Source organism: Lineus longissimus, chromosome 14 (assembly GCF_910592395.1).
Source record: "Lineus longissimus chromosome 14, tnLinLong1.2, whole genome shotgun sequence".
NCBI lineage: Eukaryota > Metazoa > Nemertea > Pilidiophora > Heteronemertea > Lineidae > Lineus > Lineus longissimus.
In genome coordinates this window covers 6,951,836-6,972,626 of record NC_088321.1, presented here as the reverse complement: position 1 = coordinate 6,972,626, position 20,791 = coordinate 6,951,836, and the positions used below count along the sequence as shown (strand labels likewise).

The 20,791-nt window shown below is 39.8% G+C and overlaps 1 protein-coding gene across 1 annotated transcript; it reads right to left on the bottom strand.

Annotated features, from left to right (window-relative positions):
* Positions 1 to 23: 23 nt before the first annotated feature.
* Positions 24 to 11,568, bottom strand: LOC135499224 (uncharacterized). Its single transcript, XM_064789886.1, has 9 exons — positions 11,498 to 11,568; positions 11,097 to 11,235; positions 6,259 to 6,616; positions 5,471 to 6,014; positions 1,969 to 2,014; positions 1,502 to 1,738; positions 1,131 to 1,305; positions 699 to 847; positions 24 to 459 (listed from the first exon to the last, which is right to left on the bottom strand). The coding sequence occupies exons 1-9, from the start codon at positions 11,558 to 11,560 to the stop codon at positions 290 to 292; spliced, it is 1,881 nt and encodes a 626-aa protein (XP_064645956.1). The 5' UTR covers positions 11,561 to 11,568; the 3' UTR covers positions 24 to 289.
* Between the last annotated feature and the right edge of the window lie 9,223 nt (positions 11,569 to 20,791).

Sequence of the window (20,791 nt, the reverse complement as noted above, 5' to 3'; positions counted from 1 at the left end):
CCCCCCCCCCCCCCACTCTAAGGCTATCCCCGTAGTCACAACACCTGACCTATATTGCAAGAATAATTTTGAACAGGAAACTTGCAGTACTGTTTGTTTACAAATATCTGTTCTAAACAAACAAGCAAGTTTCAGCTTGCCTTAACTACTTAACTACTACTAGTATCAAAACACTTAAATGCCGAGTACAAAGGAAGTGTTAAAATCACACCAACAGACGTCCATGTTTCATTGAACACAGTGGCCAAAGGATGCCTTTCACCAAACCAAGTCTTTCTCGGCAGTAGGATCACTCAGTCTTCCTGAAGCGAGCATGGGCCTTGTGCTCCGCAATAGCTTGCTGTTTGGAAGCTGGACAATCATACAAAGAAGACAGCAGAGGTGGATTGTCGTTCAATTCGTGTGTTGATCCAGATCGGACCAGTCTTATCACCTCCTTCATGACTTTGTTTGCATAGGCTGGAAGGAGACACAGAGGGTAGATGTACAACTTTATTGTGGAGAACAACTCTCTGATGACTGGCATTCTGTACGCATAATTTTACCTCCAAACACTGAAGAGACGAAAACTGAAGTTGCAAAATGCAATGCACTGAGCTATATTCTGAATACATGCAGGTCAACGATACTAGTAACTCACTCTGAAAAGGTAAACAAGCATTCCTATCACCAATTTCCCAAAGTTGTGATGAACTTACCATAGGTTGGGGCATTCATGACTGGCACCACAATGTATTGACCACCACGACTCTTAGGGTACCGGATATTGAATGATAGCTGCTTGTCCTTTGACATCCTCTGACCCTTCTGTCCATTCTCATTGAAATGAAGAGCAGCCAGTTCAATTCTGAAAAATAAGAAGAACTACAATGTAAATATACTACCACCTACCGGTACATTATTAGTTTATAATTATCAAGAAACTGCATGAATTGATTATCAAAAAAAAAATTAATTAATCAATGCAAAAAATTACATGGAAAATGTTTGACACAGGCTAATATGGATATTGAATCCTGAAAGTGAGAAACCAACCCCACTATAGGCATTTTTAGGGCCAGGACCAACTTCAGACTAGAGGGGTGAAATCTGAAAAGCAAGTAATCTATTTTTTGTGAAAAAATGCTCACCTGCTCTTCATGGCTTGGTACCCGAAGTGGTACATTTTAGGAGCGAAGTGGTTCACAGTACTATGAAATCCCTCGAGGCCGGAGGTTTGGGCATCGGAACTGAGCTTGCCAATTGCTTTGAGCACCAATTTGTTCATGATGATCCTTTGACATAGTAGGTCATATGCTTCCGAGGCTGCAAGAAAACACTATCAGGAATGAAACACAATACCAGTATTTACAGGCATGATCAGCTGATGTTAACCATAGGTTTTAAAGAAGGACTTCAACAAAATAGAGAATAAACATCAGGAGGCCTAACTAAAACCACTTTCCTCTAATGCTTCTGATTAGTTCCAATCAAGTCCAAAATGATCCAAAAGGATGCTTACCTGGATCAAGCCAATACTTTGGGCCAATATCCCCATGGGCACACTCTGTGAATTTCTCATTGGTATGTTTGTGAACGTTGACGATGTGATTAGCCAAGGACTTCCATTTTGCAACAATCAGTTCCCCATCATAGTTACTGGAAACTGCACACCAGTAAATGTGATTGATAATGCTGCGCCGCCACATCCCAATCTCCTTAAACCTTTTGCACAGCTTCGCCAATCTCTTCTTCACACCTAGAATTTAAAAAGAATCACAATTTAATCACCACCAAAATGAAACTGCACTCAGTTTATCATTAAAAATTTCTTTCAATAATCATTTATATTGCATAACGTCTGTACATGGCGTCATTTATTCAAAACTGTAAACTTCTTTGACATCATTGGTGACGATTGTTATGTAAAGTAGGAGGAAACTGGAACAGCATGAGTATACCTGCACTGTTGGGCAAAAATTTAATTACCTTTTGCAACATGCCATATATCAAGGTAGTGTGTCACGTTCTGTGACTATGGCATGTTTTTTGTAGCAAAATTCGATTTGAGCAACATTGCAATTAAAATTCGATTTTTGTGCCTATCTATTCGATTTTAATCAACTTTGTTCGATTCTTCCCTCAATCATTTGATTTTTTGGCATATTCATTCGATTTTTTTCAAACATTTATCAACAAAAAATACTGTTCTTGTTGTATATCAAATCAAACACTATAAATTCATAATCGAATATAACTTAGAAAAAATCAAAAGGTGAAAGAAATAGATCAAAATCAGATTCAAATATATCGCATTAACTGGTCAAAAAACGAAGCATTTTCGATTTTAATTACACCAAATCTTTCAATTTAATCAAAGTATATTCAATTTCAGAATCAAATAAGAAGTATATACGATTTTGAAATCGAATACTCATTCGATTTAAATCGAATAGGTCATTCGATTTAAAATCGAATAGACCATTCGATTTAAAATTGAATATGTCATTCGATTTTTGTAGATTTCTATTCGATTTTGATTGGTCAATCGTAGTCACGTGACAAACTAGCAACCAATTAGAATCGAATGGAATAGGAGCAGAATCGAATAGACCATTCGATTTAAAACCGAATAGGTCGTTCGATTTTTGTAGATTTCTATTCGATTTTGATTGGTCAATCGTAGTCACGTGACAAACTAGCAACCAATTAGAATCGAATGGAATAGGAGCAGAATCGAATAGACCATTCGATTTAAAACCGAATAGGTCATTCGATTTTTTTAGATTTCTATTCGATTTTGATTGGTCAATCATAGTCACGTGACAAACTAGCAACCAATTAGAATCGAATGGAATAGGAGCAGAATCGAATGAGACCATTTGATTTAGAAATCGAATACTCATTCGATTTAAATCGAATAGGTCATTCGATTTAAATCAAATAGACCATTTGATTTTTAAATCGAATATTGCTTTTCATTTGATATGGAATCGAATGAACATTCATTCTTAAAATCAAATTATCATTCAATTTTTTGTAAGAACTATTTGATTATATCGAAATGTACTTTAATCTATATGACGAATTATGCGATTAATATTGAATAGGTGATTTGTAAGAATCGAATGAGATTGTTTGATCTCGGTCTTGATATTTTAAACTCTTTCCAATACATTTTTGATAAAACAACCTATCATTCGATTCGATTGACAATTTATTTGATTTATTTTTCACTAAAGAAACTATTCATTCGATTTCTGACTGAAATATTGAATGAATCAGTGAATCGCATAGTGCTACACATAACAGGCCATATGTGACCTTTCCTCCCGTACGTGTTTCGCTACACCAGTATGGCTTACTGGACTTTGCGCAACGAAACGAAACGAGCGAAATGGGGGAGCGACCATTATGTTTTACCCCGGTACGTCAAGTTCGATACATGGTGTCAGTCACCAGTGAGTGATGACCCACATCCACCCAGGCAGCTGAGACACATGTCTTGTTGGACATGCCTACCGATTTTTACTAAATAAAAGCATAACTTCACTTCACACTTTTCGGGGTTGAAAATGTACTCACGTAAATCACCAAAATTACATGCCGAATTCGCACATGACCTGTTATTTCTCAAAGCTTGGAAGCTCAAATGTCTGAATGTAATGTATGCGCGTAATGTATACTCTCAGCAAGCGAATAGTTTTGATCGTCGGTTTTTGATACGAATCATTTCCTGTATGGCCGTTACAAGCCGTTGTCTGAATATGATGTGAACCTGTTTACCGTTCAATGCTGCTCCCTGTGACGCTGTACCCGCAAATGTTCAATGAACAAAATGCTGATAATGACTTACACGGCTTGTTCGCATCGTAAACATAGTGGTACCCGGGTTAACTGTATTTGCGTTTGGCCTGATTTTACAACGATTACTCCCCATGTAACCACGATCTAGGATGGACAGGCTGTGTATTATGAATAGGAAAAGTCACCTAGGGACCGTTGCGTAGAATACTTTTTTGGCGAAATATTGCGCAAAGTCCAGTAAGCCCACCAGTATGTAACCAAGACTACCTTGACCTCAGGTTGAGCGGCTTCAAGTAAAGTCTAGTGCACGTGATAAACCAAGCACCTCCATGGCAGCACTCTTCTTGGTAGTTGGTTCAGTGGACTGAAAAGTAAATATTACACTCTGTTGGAGAAATCTATGATTTTAAAACCAGTAAGAGTGTGGCCATGTTTTGCACCCACATGATCTATAGTAGTGTTAAGTTGGGGATACCAGTCATTATCCATGCTAACTGCATGTATTTTATCATCTAAATCATTCTAAATGATAACTTACAATGAAATAAGAAAATTTTAAATACAATTTATTCAATGAATGAAATGGCCAGGGCCATTGTGCTCACCTCATGTGGAGGAAAGATGGCTAAAGAGCATGGTATTGTGTCATGTAGTGTTAGGTTTGATGTAGGTCCAAGCAATTACAATTTCCCCAAAATGGCCAATTTACAGTACATTCGACCTATGTGACCTTGAAAAGTAGGTCAAATCAAAGAAGACCCGGGTGACACATTGAATGGTTGTTAGAATTAGATGTACCTATGATATAAAATTGGGGCAAGTCATTACTAGAAATAATGGCATTTTGAAGAATTTAGGATTTGGCCCCCTCCCTGGAGGCCAAACGGCAAATCAGATCGCACCAAACTTCGGTACCTGAGATCACCTGACCAAGGGGTACATGTGTACTTAATTTGTGATCAATAGTCATTGCAGTTAAGAAACATGCCATAGTTACGGCCCGACGGCGAATTTACGCCATTTGACCTCTGTGACCTTGACAAGAAGGTCAAATTAAAAACCTGTGTGACATATACTGTATGGTGGTTAGATGTACCCATGATATCAAATTGGTGGCAATCGGGCAAGAAGTTAAGGAATAATCACATTTTTAAGGTTTTTGGATTTTGCTACCTGGTGGTCAAGTGGTGAATCATATTGGACCAAACTTCGGTCCCTGAGATCACCTGACTAAGGGGTAAATGTGTACCAAATTTGGTATCAATAGTCATTGCAGTTTAGAAACGTGCCATCGTTACATCCTAATGGCCAATTTACATCATTTGACCTCTGTGACCTTGAAAAGGAGGTCAAATCAAAAACCCGGAGGATATATGATGCACCTTTGCTAGAAGTACCTACCATATTTTTTTCAAAATTTCCCGACTACTATTAAGGGAGATATTGTATATTTTCACTTTTAACGTTTGGCCCCCTGGTGGCCAAACCATGAAACGAATCGGACCGAAACTTGGTCTCCAAGGTGTCATTACATAAGGGTACATGTGTACCAAGTTTCAACTCAATAGCTCTAACAGTTACGAAACGTGCCCTGCTAACGGACGACAGACGACGACGACGACGGACGCCACGGTATGGGATAAGCTCACCTCTGCTAAGAGGTGAGCTAAAAAGTAGCACTCACCACAACAAGTTCTGTACATGCCACATCATTCGCCTTGACATCATGTAACGTATAACTGCCGTATTTCGCACAGTGGCCCATTGAGTCGCATCGGGCATCACCTGAGAGTTGGACGGTATCATCCATGTTGGCCATGACCCTGATGTACTCCTCCTCCCAGATATTTCTTACAGCCATGTTTAAAAAAATCTTCTGGTGAGTGAAGAAAGTGTCGGGTCGGAAGCATTGAACACCCCAAAACTTCAACATCCTAAGAGCCTTGCTTGGCACATTGCCAGAGCACAGAAGTGCAGTGGTGAGGCTGATGTTGCCAGAAGGATATGATGCTATCATTTCCTGGCTCCACCATTTGAAACTTTCATCACATCTCAAGCACTGCTGCGAGATGGTGATGAGAGTTCCATTGGCTGCTGTAACTTCAGCCTCAGCACCTCTGCCTCCACAATGCTGGCAGATGTTGAAGAGTGACAGTAGCTTCCTCTCCGAGACAACATAAAACTTCATGGGCTGGTCACCGCTGTCACAGTTGTCCTCCGTTTCAGAACTGAAAAGGAGTAAAAACATACTTTATCTAATTTCCTAATTTCATTGTTCATGAAGATATCATTTTCTAAACTAATACATTCCATAGCAATCTTATTTGAAGTTTAAGTCCCAAAGTCAATAAACTAGTCTTTTTTGGGAATTCTAACAGAAGCCATCAACAATAAGGTGGGACTTTTATTCCATGGCGGATGCTAATTACTGCTACACCAGTATACTAATAGTAATAGAGAGGAGAAACTTACTCAGCACCATAGGACATGTTGGGGTCCCATGAAGGGTCTTTTTGTTCATCATCGTCCAACATGGGAAGGGACTGGTCAAATTCCGAAGTAAGATCCAGCATTTCCTCATCTACTTTGAGTCGTTTTGGCTTCGGTGTAGATGACGGCAGGGTTGGACTGGAGCACCTCCTTCTGCCATGATCATATGCGGGTGGATCTGTCATTGGAGTGAAGGGCATAGACACAGCCTGTGTTCCACGCGAGTGAAAGTAAGCAGTCTTGTGATTGACCTGGCAGCCATGATTTCGGTAGGTGGTGAGGTCACTGGTCGACGTTGCAACATCTTGCACTTCATGAGGAGTGATATCAACACCTGGAACTGAAACACACAAAGACGATTAGAATACTTCCTAAAAAAGTATCACACATTATTTACTCATGAGGAGTGATATCAATACCTGGAGCTGAAGCACACAAAGACAAGAATACTACTTAGTATCACACATTATTTACTCCTTGACATATCTTGTAACAAGAAAGAGTGTAGGACTATACTGAAATAAACAAATGTCTTCAGATACACGATACCATGGTCATACCAATGTGGACTAAGCCAGGAAATCACTATGCATGCACAGTTGATGAGTGGCAGAATGAAGGTGAATATACTCAAAATGTGTCAAGTAACATATTGCTTTGCCACTCGGAGAAGTGCAAGTGCAACTGATTTTCTTGTGCATACCAGCATGAAACACAAACGTGAACACAACTCCTGCTTTCCAAGTTCATTTATGTATTCTGAAATTAACAGAACACACTGTTTTATTATGAAACAAGATAATACCAGATACCAAATGAAAATTTGAGCACAACTCCTGCTTTGATTGAAAATAAAGGAATACAATTCTATCTAATGAATACACACCAATTGTTTTCACAAAATTTCAAATTTCAAATTATTTATTTGCACAACTATCACAAGTACAGGCAGTATGGCATATACATGCATGAATATTACAAAATAAAAGACATGACATTAAAACATATCATAAGTCACATTGGTAAAATTATATTGTCATTGCTCCTGAAGAGCTGCTTGCCTTTCGTAAAAGCCCTGGAGATAGAAATAGCAGTCTTGATGATGATGTCGTGATCAGTGCTGCTCAATGTGGAAATAAAATCCGAATTGGAGAACAAGTGACTATCTTTACAAAAAGCAATATTCTTAAAATACTCATCTCTTAGTTTTTGAATAGAAGGACATCTAGCAAAAAAATGAAATTCGTCTTCTACTACGTCACACCCAAATGGACACAGACGCTTTTCCAACTGAGTACCAAAATGTCTACCTTTTTCGATGAGTAGGCTGTGATTGCTAAAGCCCGCACAACACGGTGAAATTTGCGTGATGCAAGTGACACGCGTGCACGTTGCGACAGGCAAATTCTCACTGTGTGGGGTCGTTTTTTGCTGCGTATTTTCCTCGCGTGTCGAGACGCAGCCGATCTAGCATGTTTGATATTTTCTCGACACGCGAGGAAGTTAATCACCGTGTGGGGGCTACCTGCAGCAATGTTGCGCGAGTTCGACGAATCACAACAAGCAGATCGGTCACATGATTTATAGGTCAGTCACATGATACCAAAATGGCAGCGCCCGGGAACTGTCAAATCCTATGAGAAGTATTATGGACCAAGAAGACCAAATTGCCCGTATTCTCCTGCTGTTACTCCGTCGGAGGCGGCGACGGAGGCGGCGCCGCGTGGACCGTAGTCTTTGGACAAGGCCATGGATTCAGAGAAGAGAGGATAAGGGGGCCTATGCAAATCTAATTGCTGAATTGCGGGAGGAGGACCCCATGAAGTTTCGCCAGTTCCACAGAGTGAAATTGGGAAAGCAACCGTTGAGCACCACTCTTTCGAAGGACACTGGTGAGTGATGTAAAATGATATGAAAACAACAGCCTCACTCTACTCGCAACGGAATAATCATTATAATGCATACCCAAAAAAATTTAACACCTTGCACTTTTAGAGATAAACAGAAGAACCTCTCCATGAAGGACACGCTTGAGACTGGCAAGTGCTGTCCTTAAAAGAGAGGTGTCCTGATTGAAGTGGTCAGATTGAATGGAAACGAACAAACTAGGACCAAAACCAGTGTCCTTTTAGAGAGGGTGTCCTCAATAGGAAGGTGTCTGCTAAGAGAGAGTTCCACTGTATGTGTATCTCTGTTGCTGATTATAGTTACGTTATTATTTCAGCTGTAATTGCTACAGAACTGTCTAAACCTGCCCAATCTGCTGCCAAAAAGAAGAAACCAAGTAGTCTTTGCAAATCCACCGGTGAGTATTAAACATGTGTGCCAATTATTACCTAGCAGAATCCTTTAATTAGGTTTTATCCTGCTGATGTGTTGAAACGGTTGATCTTCATAGATCAAAATCTGATTTAACTGATGTAGACTGGTATAATTAAGGCAAATTAAAACATCATGCACTGAATATTTTTCAGGCTCGAGAAAATCACAGGCGAAGCAGTTGATTAAAGATGGTGTAAGGACCAATAAGACTCAGCAAGACATCATGAATTTGCATTTCAATGTGTTGCAAGCTACTCTGGCTACACAGAACGGTATACAAAAGGAGACGGAGTTGAAGATTGAAAAACTGAAGCTTGAGAGAATTGTTGAAGACCAAGACCTCCAGCAGTGCTCCACTATTGTAAATTCTGTATGAAACGGCCAGGGGCCATTGTGCTCACCGTATAGATATTTGGTGCTTTGGGATTCATCCAGGTTAAGAAACATTGTACATGTATAGTATATAGGTCAAACCAAAGTCGGTATGACATGTGATGTATCGTTGCTTGGAGTAAGTACCATTATGGTAACCATAAGAATATCATCAAAAACAAGTCACTAATAAACGAGATATTGCACTTTTTACCAATTTTAGTTTTGGCTCTTGGTGGCCAAGTTGAGTACCAGATCAGATCGAAATTCGGTGTCCAAGGTGACACGACGTAGGGAGTCATGTGCACCAAATTTCAAGTGCATAGCTATAGTGGTTAAGTAACGTGCCATAGTTACACTCAAACGACCAATCTCATATGATATGTGATGTATCCCTGCTAGGAGAACCTACCATAAAAATGTTATTGAAAACGAATCACTAATAAGCGAGATATCACACTTTCTAGGTTTTCACTTTTGGCCCCCTGGTGGCCAAGTCGAGAATCAAACCGGACTGAAATTCAGGGTCAGAGGTCAGCTGACCTAGAGGGTCCTTTGTACAAAGTCTCAAGTTCATAGCCTTAGGGGTTAACAAACTTGCCACAGTTACGCTAAAATGGCCAATTTAAGCCGTTTGACCTCTGCGACCTTGACAAGAACGTAAAATCAAAAACCCGTATCATATGTGATGTATCGTTGCTAAGAGTATCTACCATAACATTTTTACCAAAAACTAATCAGTAATAAGCGAGATATGGCACTATTCAAATTTTTTGTTTTGGCCCCCTGGTGGCCCAGTTAAGAATCAGACCAGACCGAAAATCAGTGTTACAGGTCATCTGACCTAGGGAGTCATGTGTACCAGGTTTAAAGTTCATAGCTTTAGTAGTTAAGAAACATGCCATAGTTACACACAAACGGCCAATTCACACCATTTGACCTCTGTGACCTTGAAAACAAGGTCAAATTAAAAACCCGTATAATATAAAATGTATATTTGCTATGAGTACCTACAACAAAAGTTTTATCGAAAACAAGTCACTTATAAGCGAGATATCACACTTTTTAGATTTCCACTTTTGGCCCCCTGGTGGCAAAGTTAGGAATCAGATCGAACCAAAATTCAGCACCAGAGGCTATGTGACATAGGGGGTTATATGTACCAAGTTTCAAGTTCATAGCTTTAGTGGTTAAGAAACGTGCCATAGTTTACACTCTAATGGCCAATTTACGCCATATGACCTCTGTGACCTTGAAAACAAGGTCAAATTAAAAACCCGTATAATATAAAATGTATATTTGCTATGAGTACCTACAACACAAGTTTTATCGAAAACAAGTCACTAATAAGCGAGATATCACACTTTTTAGATATCGACATTTGGCCCCCTGGTGGCCAAACAGAGAATCAGATCGGACCGAAAATCAGTGTCAGAGGTCAGCTGACCTAAGGCATTCTGTGTACAAAGTTTCAAGTACATAGCCCTAGCAGTTAAGAAACGTGCCACTGTTAGGATACGACGACGACGACGACGACGGACACAGCGCTATCATATAGACTCCCCTTACGGTGAGCCAAAAAGCAGTGAAGAGTAGGCCTACATTGTAAATAGTGATATTTTAAATAGTTTCTAAGAGTACATTTACAATAAATACAAGTTTAGTCATGGAAATTTATCACACACTATATTTGTTTATCTGTTGATTCATTGTTTTCTAGGCAGTGTTTCTTGATTGAAACATAGTTTATTTGAAGTACCTGTTGGCAATGAGATTTCTGTACACACGGCCAGGCTGCTCGCGATCAGCAAACTGAGTGTCCCTTCCGACATCATCATCAACATCATCATCATCATCACTATCATCACTGTCACTATCTGGTGGATCCCTCTCTCTCCTAAGAATTGCAATATTATGCAAGACCGTGCATGCTGATATTATTTTGATCACCCGTTCTGGTCGCATTCGGACTTCGCCATGTGAAACGTGAAATCTTCTTTTGAGAACTCCAAATGCATGTTCAATGCGCACTAGTGTTCCACAAAGTGCACTATTGAATTTTTCTTGACTAGCTGTAGTAGGATTTTGATACGGTACCATTAAGTAAGGGAGGCAGGGATACCCACTGTCGCCAAGGATGACACCCTCTTCACCATGGGCATTCTCTCTGTCGAGGTGCTCCTTCAGATTTGAATTCCGCCAGATGGCAGATGTATGCATCATGTGTTGCCCCTGGCCACTTGGCCACAATGTTGAGGAACTTGCCTTAAAAATAAAGAAAATGGTCTATAGAATATACTTGCTGCATGTAATTTCTTAGTAGCTTCAATCATAGCATGACAAAGTACAAGTGTAGGCCGTGTCAAGGTGTAGGTAGCCTAGGCCCAGGAGCTAGGACTTTTTAATAAAGCAGGCAAGAAAGACATCCTCATTAATAAAACCTTGGAGTACTCCAAGATAAAACAAAGCTGGTGCTAGACAATAGACAAACCCTTGTGATTAGTTAGATTTGTTATGCGACACTTACTTCTGTTGTGTGGGACACCCTTGCATTTTTAATTTGTGAATTATTTCCACACCTGGCTGGCATACCATATAAACATGACCATGACCGGGAAGGTGTAAACTGCTGATGAATTTGCTGATGAAAATGCTGATGGCTCTAATCGCCTTCAGCCACCATCTTGGATCAGCAAAATCTAACGATTTGGACCTGAGAGCGGTCCAATTATTTTGGCCTGAAACTCGATGGTATTGTCATTGTCATTCCAATAAAAAGTTATTTTGTAGAAGAATATGACTTTGACTTGTTAGTAATATACATTTTCATCAGCAAATTCATCAGCAGTTTCCACCTACCCACTATGACCTGATGACCCAGTTATGAAAGTGAGGCTGTTTCCAGGAAATTCAACTGTCATGAAATGCATGAATTGTCATCTCCAATTCAAGACTTATTGCAGAGAAAATATTGTTTTTCTTTGATTAAAATGCACATCATAATTCCATTAATGGAGATCTAGGATGCCTAACACAGAGTAAGTTCTAGTAGTTACCTTCAAAGTCACAAACAGCTTGTACATTCAATGAATGGTAACCTTTCCTGTTCACGAAAGAAGCCTCATAGTTCAGTAGTAGTACTGGTTCAGCTGCATGTCCTGCCCTGCCTGCTTCTTCCTCTACTGGTTCTGCATCATTTTCTGTAGCATTTATCTCCGCAAGCTGTTCACCTCTTGGTGGTGGCAGGGGGAGTAGCTGGAGATCCGCAATCTCTGGGGCACTTGGCATTATTATTCGCACATGGGTGCCATCAATGCATCCAAGGACTTTTGGAAAATGGGCAATCTCAAAAAAACCCCTCTTTATACGCTTCATTTCCTCATATGGTCAGGCCACCTGATGAAGTCAGCAGACATGTTGTGGAGAAGATCAGCCACATGGTGAACCACCCTTGAAACTGTTGCCTTGTCAACACCAAATGTATCTCCTATAACCTCTAGGAAGGCACCCGAAGCAAAGAAGCGCAGTGCTATTAAAACTTGAATTTCTACACTCGGGCTGTGAGACCGCTTGGTCAATCTCTCCAGCTCTTCTCTCATTAAATCGCAAATCAAAATCAATGTTTCTCTTGTGTATCTGTATCTCTTACTTAAATAACTTCTTGTCGCTGAAAGTCTCTAAATGATTCGTGTGCGGCAAATAAATACGTTTTTTTCGAGAAACTCCCTCAACAGGAAAAAGTGCCAAGTTGGCAGACGCCATCTTGAATTGGCTGCTAACGCCAAGTTAAAGATAACGTTAGATTTATCTTAGGGTTTTAGGTAAGTTAAATTTAACGTTAAAGATAACGCCAATGTTAGGCTAATATTGCTTGAACAACTCAAAATAAAACTTAACATTATCTTAACGCCAAGTTAGGAATTTTAACGTTAAGTTATCTTTAAAAATGTATTTCTTCTTTTGAACAACCGGGCCCTGAGCGATAATTATATGCGATACATTGAAATTGGCTGAAAACAATGTCGGTGTTGCCTCCGAAAACCATAACCTGTTAATTTCTGGCGTGTGATGACCCCCACTACAGGGTGGACCAGAAAAAACATACAAAGATTTCACATTCAAGACAGTTTTGAGTCTATCTAACCAAACGCAAGTGGTTAACGTTGTCAGTGAGCGCCCTTCAGGCTTGTTTTGAGCTGCCCCACCCGAGAAACAGTATGACTCCAGTAGAATTGTCAGTAGATCCCGCAGTAGCACCTAAAGTTTTGAAGCATTGATTAATTATTCATGCTGCAGTACGTAGAACCTCAGTAGAGTCCCAGTATAGGTTCAGTAGAGGGTGCAATATGTTGCATAATATCTAAATTAATACTGCACACTCTACTGCCATTCCATATTATGGAGCACCGGTCACGGGGTCGCAGTAGATGGTGCTGTAGCATCTGCAGTAGATATTGCAGTAGTAATACTGTATGGTGAATGATCTACTGCATGCACTTCTGCTGTGCCATATATGGTATATTGGGGTCATGTGGCATGAAGGTTGCAGTAGTATTGCCGGTAGCGTTTGCAGTTCTCTGCAGTAGAGGGTTCAGTAGCGTTGAAGTCAGTCTCGAGGGTGGAGCCGGCAAAATTCTGTCCAAACCATTTGAACCACAGTTTAGCTCCACCCTTGAGTACTGTGGTAACTCATCCAAGGTCAAATCATCACGATCATGGCCAGTAACTAGAGTCCGAGAAACTCATAAATCAGAGATACTACACTCTATCAGCAAAGAATCCAAATCATCATAAACATGGCTATTAATTATAACTAGTCCATGAAAATTGAAACTATCTACACTACACCCAGCAAAGGTTCCAAATGCTCTGAGGACGAGTCTTTCATCATACCACATGAATATGTAGTTCATCAGGCCCAAAGATTCATCAAAACCACTCAAATACAGTCAGAACTCTCAATTTCAAGCAACAAAATCCATAGCAGGCAATGCTGACCTCACAGGGTCATTCCAATATCACTGGGGCCACTTCATTTCAACCATATTTCTTGGATTAGCACAATGTTTTGGGCTTCATCACTACATCAAATGATGCCTGGGTTCTTATTTCATAAGCACGCAGCATTCTTTCTTAATTTCTTCGCTCTGAAGTGTGACTTTTAAGCATATTTCATCACAGAAAATCCGGTTCTCACAAACAAATTTGGAGCCAATTTCTCGAACTACTTTCAGTTGGGAAAAACACAAGATATCTTATTTGACCACGAAGTAAATAGTCCAATTCACCCAAGAACTACATACAGTAGTCTACTGCATGTTCTACTTCAGAAGCAGTCGAGGTTGCAGTAGAGGTTGCAGTAGAGGTGTGTTGGGCCAAAATGTCGCCAGGGTCCTAGTAGTATACTTTGCAGTAGTGCTGTAATGGACCAAAACTTGTAAGAGTCCTGGCAGTAGAGTTTCAAATATTGGTCGAGTCCTGGCAGTAGAGCGTGCAATAGTAGGTGTTGGTGCAAATAGTGGCAGTAGACTACTGCATGTTCTACTGCCAAATATTTCTTTTCAAAAACCAGTTGCAGTAGTCTACTGCATGTTCTACTTCAGAAGCAATAGAGGTTGCAGTAGAACGTGAAGCAGATGATGCAGTAGTTTGCTGTTGGCAGTATTCTACTGCCTCTTTTGTGGGTGACCTTTGGAAATTTAAACAGGTCAGTCAGCTTACGTAATTGAAGTGCGAAAATTCCAATCTTGACTCATTAAGCAAAGTCTGTTATTAACTTTCAGTTTCTCACGGATATGTCAAATTTTTGTCGGTAGTAGGGGGTTAACATGTTAGCATGTTACGTATTTAAATAAAAATTCCAATAATGCTTTTTATTTACTGTATCGATTATGTTATGTTTTATATTGCTGTGTACATGTATCCACGAATAAGGTAAACTAAACTAATTCTCTGCACCACGAATGTCTTAGACAATGATATGATGATAAACCCGCGTTCTACCATGAGGAGTATTTGGAGGTAGTTAGTGTCGAAAGTGTTTTACAATATGAATCAACACTATAATGGTTCAAAGAATATATACGAATATCGAAGTTGCATAGTCACCGATCATTAGATTGACAGTTTAATGTCCTACCGATTGGCCCAAAGGTAATTGAAGGGGCTGGGAGGAGGGCGTGGGTGGGGGGTGGAAAGAAGAGAGTAACCAGAGGAGCATAGTACGGGGAGGGGTTGGAGAGTACATTATCCATAAATTTGTGGGCTATTTGTCTTTCGGTATGTTTGCCCGCTGTACGTGTGTTCCACTTATTCTCCCAGGTCGATGGCCTTATCATCAATAAACGTGAAATATAGTCTACAGTCCAGACAGCACATTCGTAATTGATATTTTTGTAGGGTGAAGTGTAGATCAGCTCTGATGGAAATAAAACCAGAATAGAATCTTCTGAGATGACTGAAAACTTAGGGACTGCTATCGTGTTTTCTGACTTACCATTTAATAGAGTAGACATCATTAACATATTTTAGTTCATGGCCCGATACCTGAATCTATTTACTGCTGATTGTCAGCTTATACTTCTTATGTAACTGCTTTGACAACTGAGGTTCCCAAAGAAAAGAGGGTTATTAAAGTAGTGCCCCCTATTTACAAAAAAATAATTAAGGGCTCCAAAGAGTTATTAAAGTAGTGTCCCTATTTACAAAAAAAATATCAAGGGCCCCCAAAGGGTTATTAAAGGAGTGTCCGATATTTACAAAAAAATAATGAAGGGCTCCAACTCCCTGTCCACCTCTGAATTGAAGTACAGAGAACAATAGACCTTTTGTCACTACACTTGTCATACAGTAATGCATGTCATGCATCCTGCAGTTAATCGAGGTCGATCAGGTCATGATATGGTAATGAGGTGTAGTACCGAGAGAGAGATTTTCAATAATAAGGCTCCTTCTTTCAGCATTATTTGCCTTTTTCCAGTCTCCCCTTGCACTACAAATTGTTCTTCTGGCAAGAACTGGTGATTATCAACACAAATATTGTGAAGAATGTCCAATTTGACAGCTTCAGACAATTGATATTCAAGTTGCTATGAGTGCTGGTTGTTAGGAAAGTGATACATTCAGGTCACCCAGGAAGAACCCATTCGGAGTAATAAATGACCCAAGTCAAAGTTAGTTGTTGATAACTATGTCAACAGGAAACATTTCTAACATTGTGGTAGTGATATTGAGACGGACATTGAAGTAAATATACATCAAATGAAAACAGGGATATCTTAAGAATGTGTGTATTTACTGGATGCTAATTTTGCTCAGGCAATGGTTGGGTATGTACCTTACAACATTGTGCATGGTGATTTAGGTGAAATTAAACCACGGCGGCAAAAAAGACAATTTGAGTGGGTGACCATGGCTGGGAACTCCCCTAGTGCATTGGCTGCTTGATGTACACAAAGACACAGCAACCAGATAAAACTCGGAACGAGGCTCTGATCAGTGATTAAGGATAAGATTTGGGCCAGACTCAGACTGATACGTGTGACGTGTGCGTTGCACCCGAATTTACTACCGATCGAGGCATTATTTTGAAAAAGTCACGATACTGAGGCCCAAAAATCGAATAATTTCTCTATTGGCCATTTTCTTCTATGTCCTGCATCACCAAATTGGGTGACAACCAGGTTTGCCCTAAATAAGCACTGTCAAAGGTCTGAGGCATGACTGGTCAAAGGTCATCGAGCGCAAAATCACGGAAACCCCCAGGTCCCCCAGGTTTAAACTGCCAAGGCCTGAATTTATCCAGTTATTGCCGAAGGTGTCTGATCGCGTACCCATAGTGGTTCCCATATTACCATTAATTTTGAAGTTTCCAAGCGATATGCCTGTACGTGTAAATGATGAGATTTCCATGAAACCATGGTCTGTAAAAAAAATGAGGTTTCCAGAAAGAATTGGTTCGTGTATGAGGTTATCATTTAACCATGGGCTATAAATGAGGTTTCCATAGAGCCATGGTCTGTGAATAGTTTCCATAAGGCAATGTTTTAATACAGCCATGACCATGGCCTGCGAAATGAAGTTTCTATAAAACCATTGCTAGTGAATGTGATTTGTATAAAACCGTCGCTCGTGAATGTTGTTCCCATAAAGCAATGTGAGTGTAGTTTCCGTTATAAAGCAATGGTATCGAATGAGGCTTGCATAATGCCATGACAGCCTGTTAATGATTTTTCCATGAGACCATGCCTCGAGAGTATTTAGAAGCACATTTTCATAACAACTGAACGATAGAACCAGATTAGTGGTCATCAATGGGCTGGGAATTGCCCATTCATGCACATATAACCACTTATCATACGGAGAAGGAGACATGGATGCTATTTGTCATTGAAAGGTCAAATATATATACCCGAGTAAGGCCGGAGCTGAGGTCACAATATGGTCGCTGTGTTTGCCAAGAGACCTGGCAATTTCAAATCCAACCTTGGATTATCTGAATGATGAACATTCGGGAAAGTCGGCAGTTCTCAGTCAGCGTCCCAGTGCTGCCACAGTTTGCTGGAATACTATACTTTAGCCCCCCCCCCACCCACCCCCGCCAATGGGTGATTTCAAAGTCACTTTTTAGATTTAGTATTAAAACTAAATGGGATACTAAAACTCTTGATTAAACCAGCATTGAAATGAAGTGGGTTTTAGTTTCATCCTATTTTAAAGTCGGTGTTTGTTGGTTTTAGCATTATGTCCAGTTTTAGCTTAAAACTAAGGGATGGTTTTAGTGTCAAAAACTAACACAGGGACTAAACCAAAACTCTCCAAAACACCAGAAATGAAATCCGTTCTGGTGTTAGTTTTGACACTCAGTTTGAGCATTATCCTATTTCAAATTAGGTTTTAGTTTCACACTGAAACCAACTGGAACACCAAGGTCTGATCTTAATCCCAGCTCGGTGTTATATTTGGAAGATTTGTAGTGCATTTTGTATTACCAATATAACTAACACCTTAGGCATTAACACCGAGTGGATTTCAAAGTTGGTGTTGGTGTTAAGAAGGGAAAAAATCCTGTTATTCCTACCATTTCAAGAAGTAGTTGCATGTATTTTGAACGCTGCATGGAATGATGATGGACGTGAAAGAAGACCACCAAATTTCGTTCGACGAACAGCAATTGAAGCGGTTACTATAGGGAAACAACAGTAACAACGACGACAAGATGCATGTTTGGTTTTTCCAAGGTTTTATCGCTGTCCATCTTGGTGTTAGTTTTACCTGCAGCATAAAACATCTTCTTAGTTTCAGCCCAGGTTTTTGGTGTTTAGATAAAACCAGGTGTTGGTGTTAAACTAAAACCTCGTGTTCAGACATAGGTTTTTAGGGGTAGAAATTAAGAATAAAACTGACACTAACACCTTACACTAAAACCAAAACCAATTTTGAAATCACCCAATGAAGCTCCAAATTGACCACCAAATTTCGTTCGACGAACAGCAATGGAAGCGGTTACTATAGGGAAACAACAGTAACAACGACAACAACATGCATGTTTGGTTTTTCCAAGGTTTTATCGCTGTCCATCTTGGTGTTAGTTTTACCTGCAGCATAAAACATCTTCTTAGTGTCAGCCCAGGTTTTAGGTGTTTAGATAAACCAGGTGTTGGTGTTAAACTAAAACCTCGTGTTCAGACATAGGTTTTTAGGGGTAGAAATTAAGAATAAAACTGACACTAACACCCTACACTAAAACCAAAACCAACTTTGATATCACCCAATGAAGCTCCAAATTGATTCTACTCGCAGAGATTTTATGAAGATCTTTAGCGATATTTTAAGAAGATCTTTTATCGAATTTTAAGAAGATCTTTATCGAATTTTATGACGATCTTTAACGTTCTTGTTTCTTTTGTTATCATTATCCTCATTCTGTACTCGTCCAGTAAACATTTATCATTTACTATAAACTTGTGTCGTTCCGATGGGCCACTATGCATTGCTTCGGTCAAGTCATATGCAAATTAAATTTGTTTTGACAATGAACGCCAGAATTCCCTTAAAGGAAACGTTACAAGAAATCTGGCGTTCTCCCACCGCCGAGTCTAATATTTGTAAAATAAACAAAGTTTTCCTCTGTTAACGGTAGCAAGCTACTTTGTGCTTCTTGTAACTTATCTCTTCACAGCAGCCGCCGTTAAAAAATCTTTCCCATTTTGAATAAGTGTTCGTGAAGCGATAATACATCCCCTGGTCTCGGCTTAAACCAAGGGAATAGGTGTTTTGATGCCTCTCACTAGACCTAACCCTTGTACTGCTATTCCCAACGATATCCTGTGGGAATAAACAGTGGCTGTAGTCAGAACAACAACACAGGCAAATGGCTGCTGTAAATTCAACCACAGAACCAGTTGTTTGTAAAATGGACAAATTGCAAGTTTAAAAGTTGTCACTACAAGATCACCCCCCCCCCCCCCCCCCGGCCCATGACCCACACGGCTCCCTTACCATGTTTACTATGCTACAGTTTGTAAGGGCTCAAAATCCATGAAAAGCCCTTTAGGAATGCTAAGAAACAAACAGCAATCATTTTGTCTATCTCTTGTCACATTTTATGCATGACCCTTAAAGCTTTATGGCCTTCAAGCTGACTGGCAAAATTTGAGCTGAAAAATCTATAATATCCATAACTCTTCTATTTCCAGATCACCAATAAGCCACATTGAGTAATTTTGGATTATACTAGACTTGCTGAATATTTCTCAAATCACACTTGAGCCTGTACATGGTTGTACATGGTAAGTACACGTTTGTCTTCTGTGCGCTCATTTCTTTTTATTTTTTTGTTAAGCATAGAATAATGAATCTGTTCATTGCCTTCGGTAAGCTGATTGCTGAGATATTTTGGGATTATCAGCTGCAGGTGGGCAATTTTAGACCTGAAATTCCCCTTTCTAAACAATACAGTTGTGTGTATACCAATGAATGAAAATGTTTGCTTTCTCAAAGGTTTAATTAGGGGAACTAGATAAGTACATCTATAAAAAAAACTAGTTAACTCTCTGCCTGTAGCAGAGAGTTTATATGGTGGTATGGAATGACGTCTGTTAGTCTGTGAAGTCGTAAACATTGTGCCGGACCGAACAGCGCACCTCCATCATGTAGTTCCCCAGAGTGTTCACTTCACAAGTTCCACTGGCGTATATTATTAACTGTATTGCATGCTGAATATTAATAACTCTGAATCGGCGTCCATCTGTGTTACCCAGAATTTACGGACTTTCGAAAAATAAAAATCTGAATATAAATCTTCGTACCGCGTAGTAATTAAAAAAATGCTATTTTTAGTTTCGCACATGTACATACTTCACGATCGTTTCGGCCTCATACCGTTGTAGCGTGGTTGTTTCGCCCTCAGCGATTTAGTTTCGCTCTAATGCCGTTGCAGCGTGGTTGTTTCGCCCTCAGTAGATTAATTGTTTAGCCATGCAGGTTTGGTTGAATATGCCCAAGGAATATGCCGTAAAGTTGGTAAAATGAAGATGAATTGATGAAACGACCAATGGTGTACGAATTTAAGGGAGAAACTGTTACCAAAATAGGGCAAAAAAGCATGGGTGAAACTACCCAGTTATCTTGTGTAGCGCCAGTTCGTAGGTCCATTTAGTCAATGTCCGCGATACTCGGAACATTTCGCATGAAAATAGTCTGTACAAAATATTCTTTATGCCTAGACTGTGCTTTTGATAAAATAGCCTTTATATGTTGTGTTTTGTTCGGATATTGTACTTTCGCCCGCCCAGAAAACTAGATTTTTGTGACCTGCTAA

Coding starts and splice junctions, on each gene's coding strand:
- LOC135499224 (XM_064789886.1), bottom strand. CDS start 11,560: ATGCCAGCCAGGTGTGGAAATAATTCACAAATTAAAAATGCAAGGGTG. Junction 6,617..11,096: donor GGGTGTCATCCTTGGCGACA/GTGGGTATCCCT, acceptor TGTGTGTTTCAG/TTCCAGGTGTTGATATCACT. Junction 460..698: donor CATGAATGCCCCAACCTATG/GTAAGTTCATCA, acceptor GTCTCCTTCCAG/CCTATGCAAACAAAGTCATG.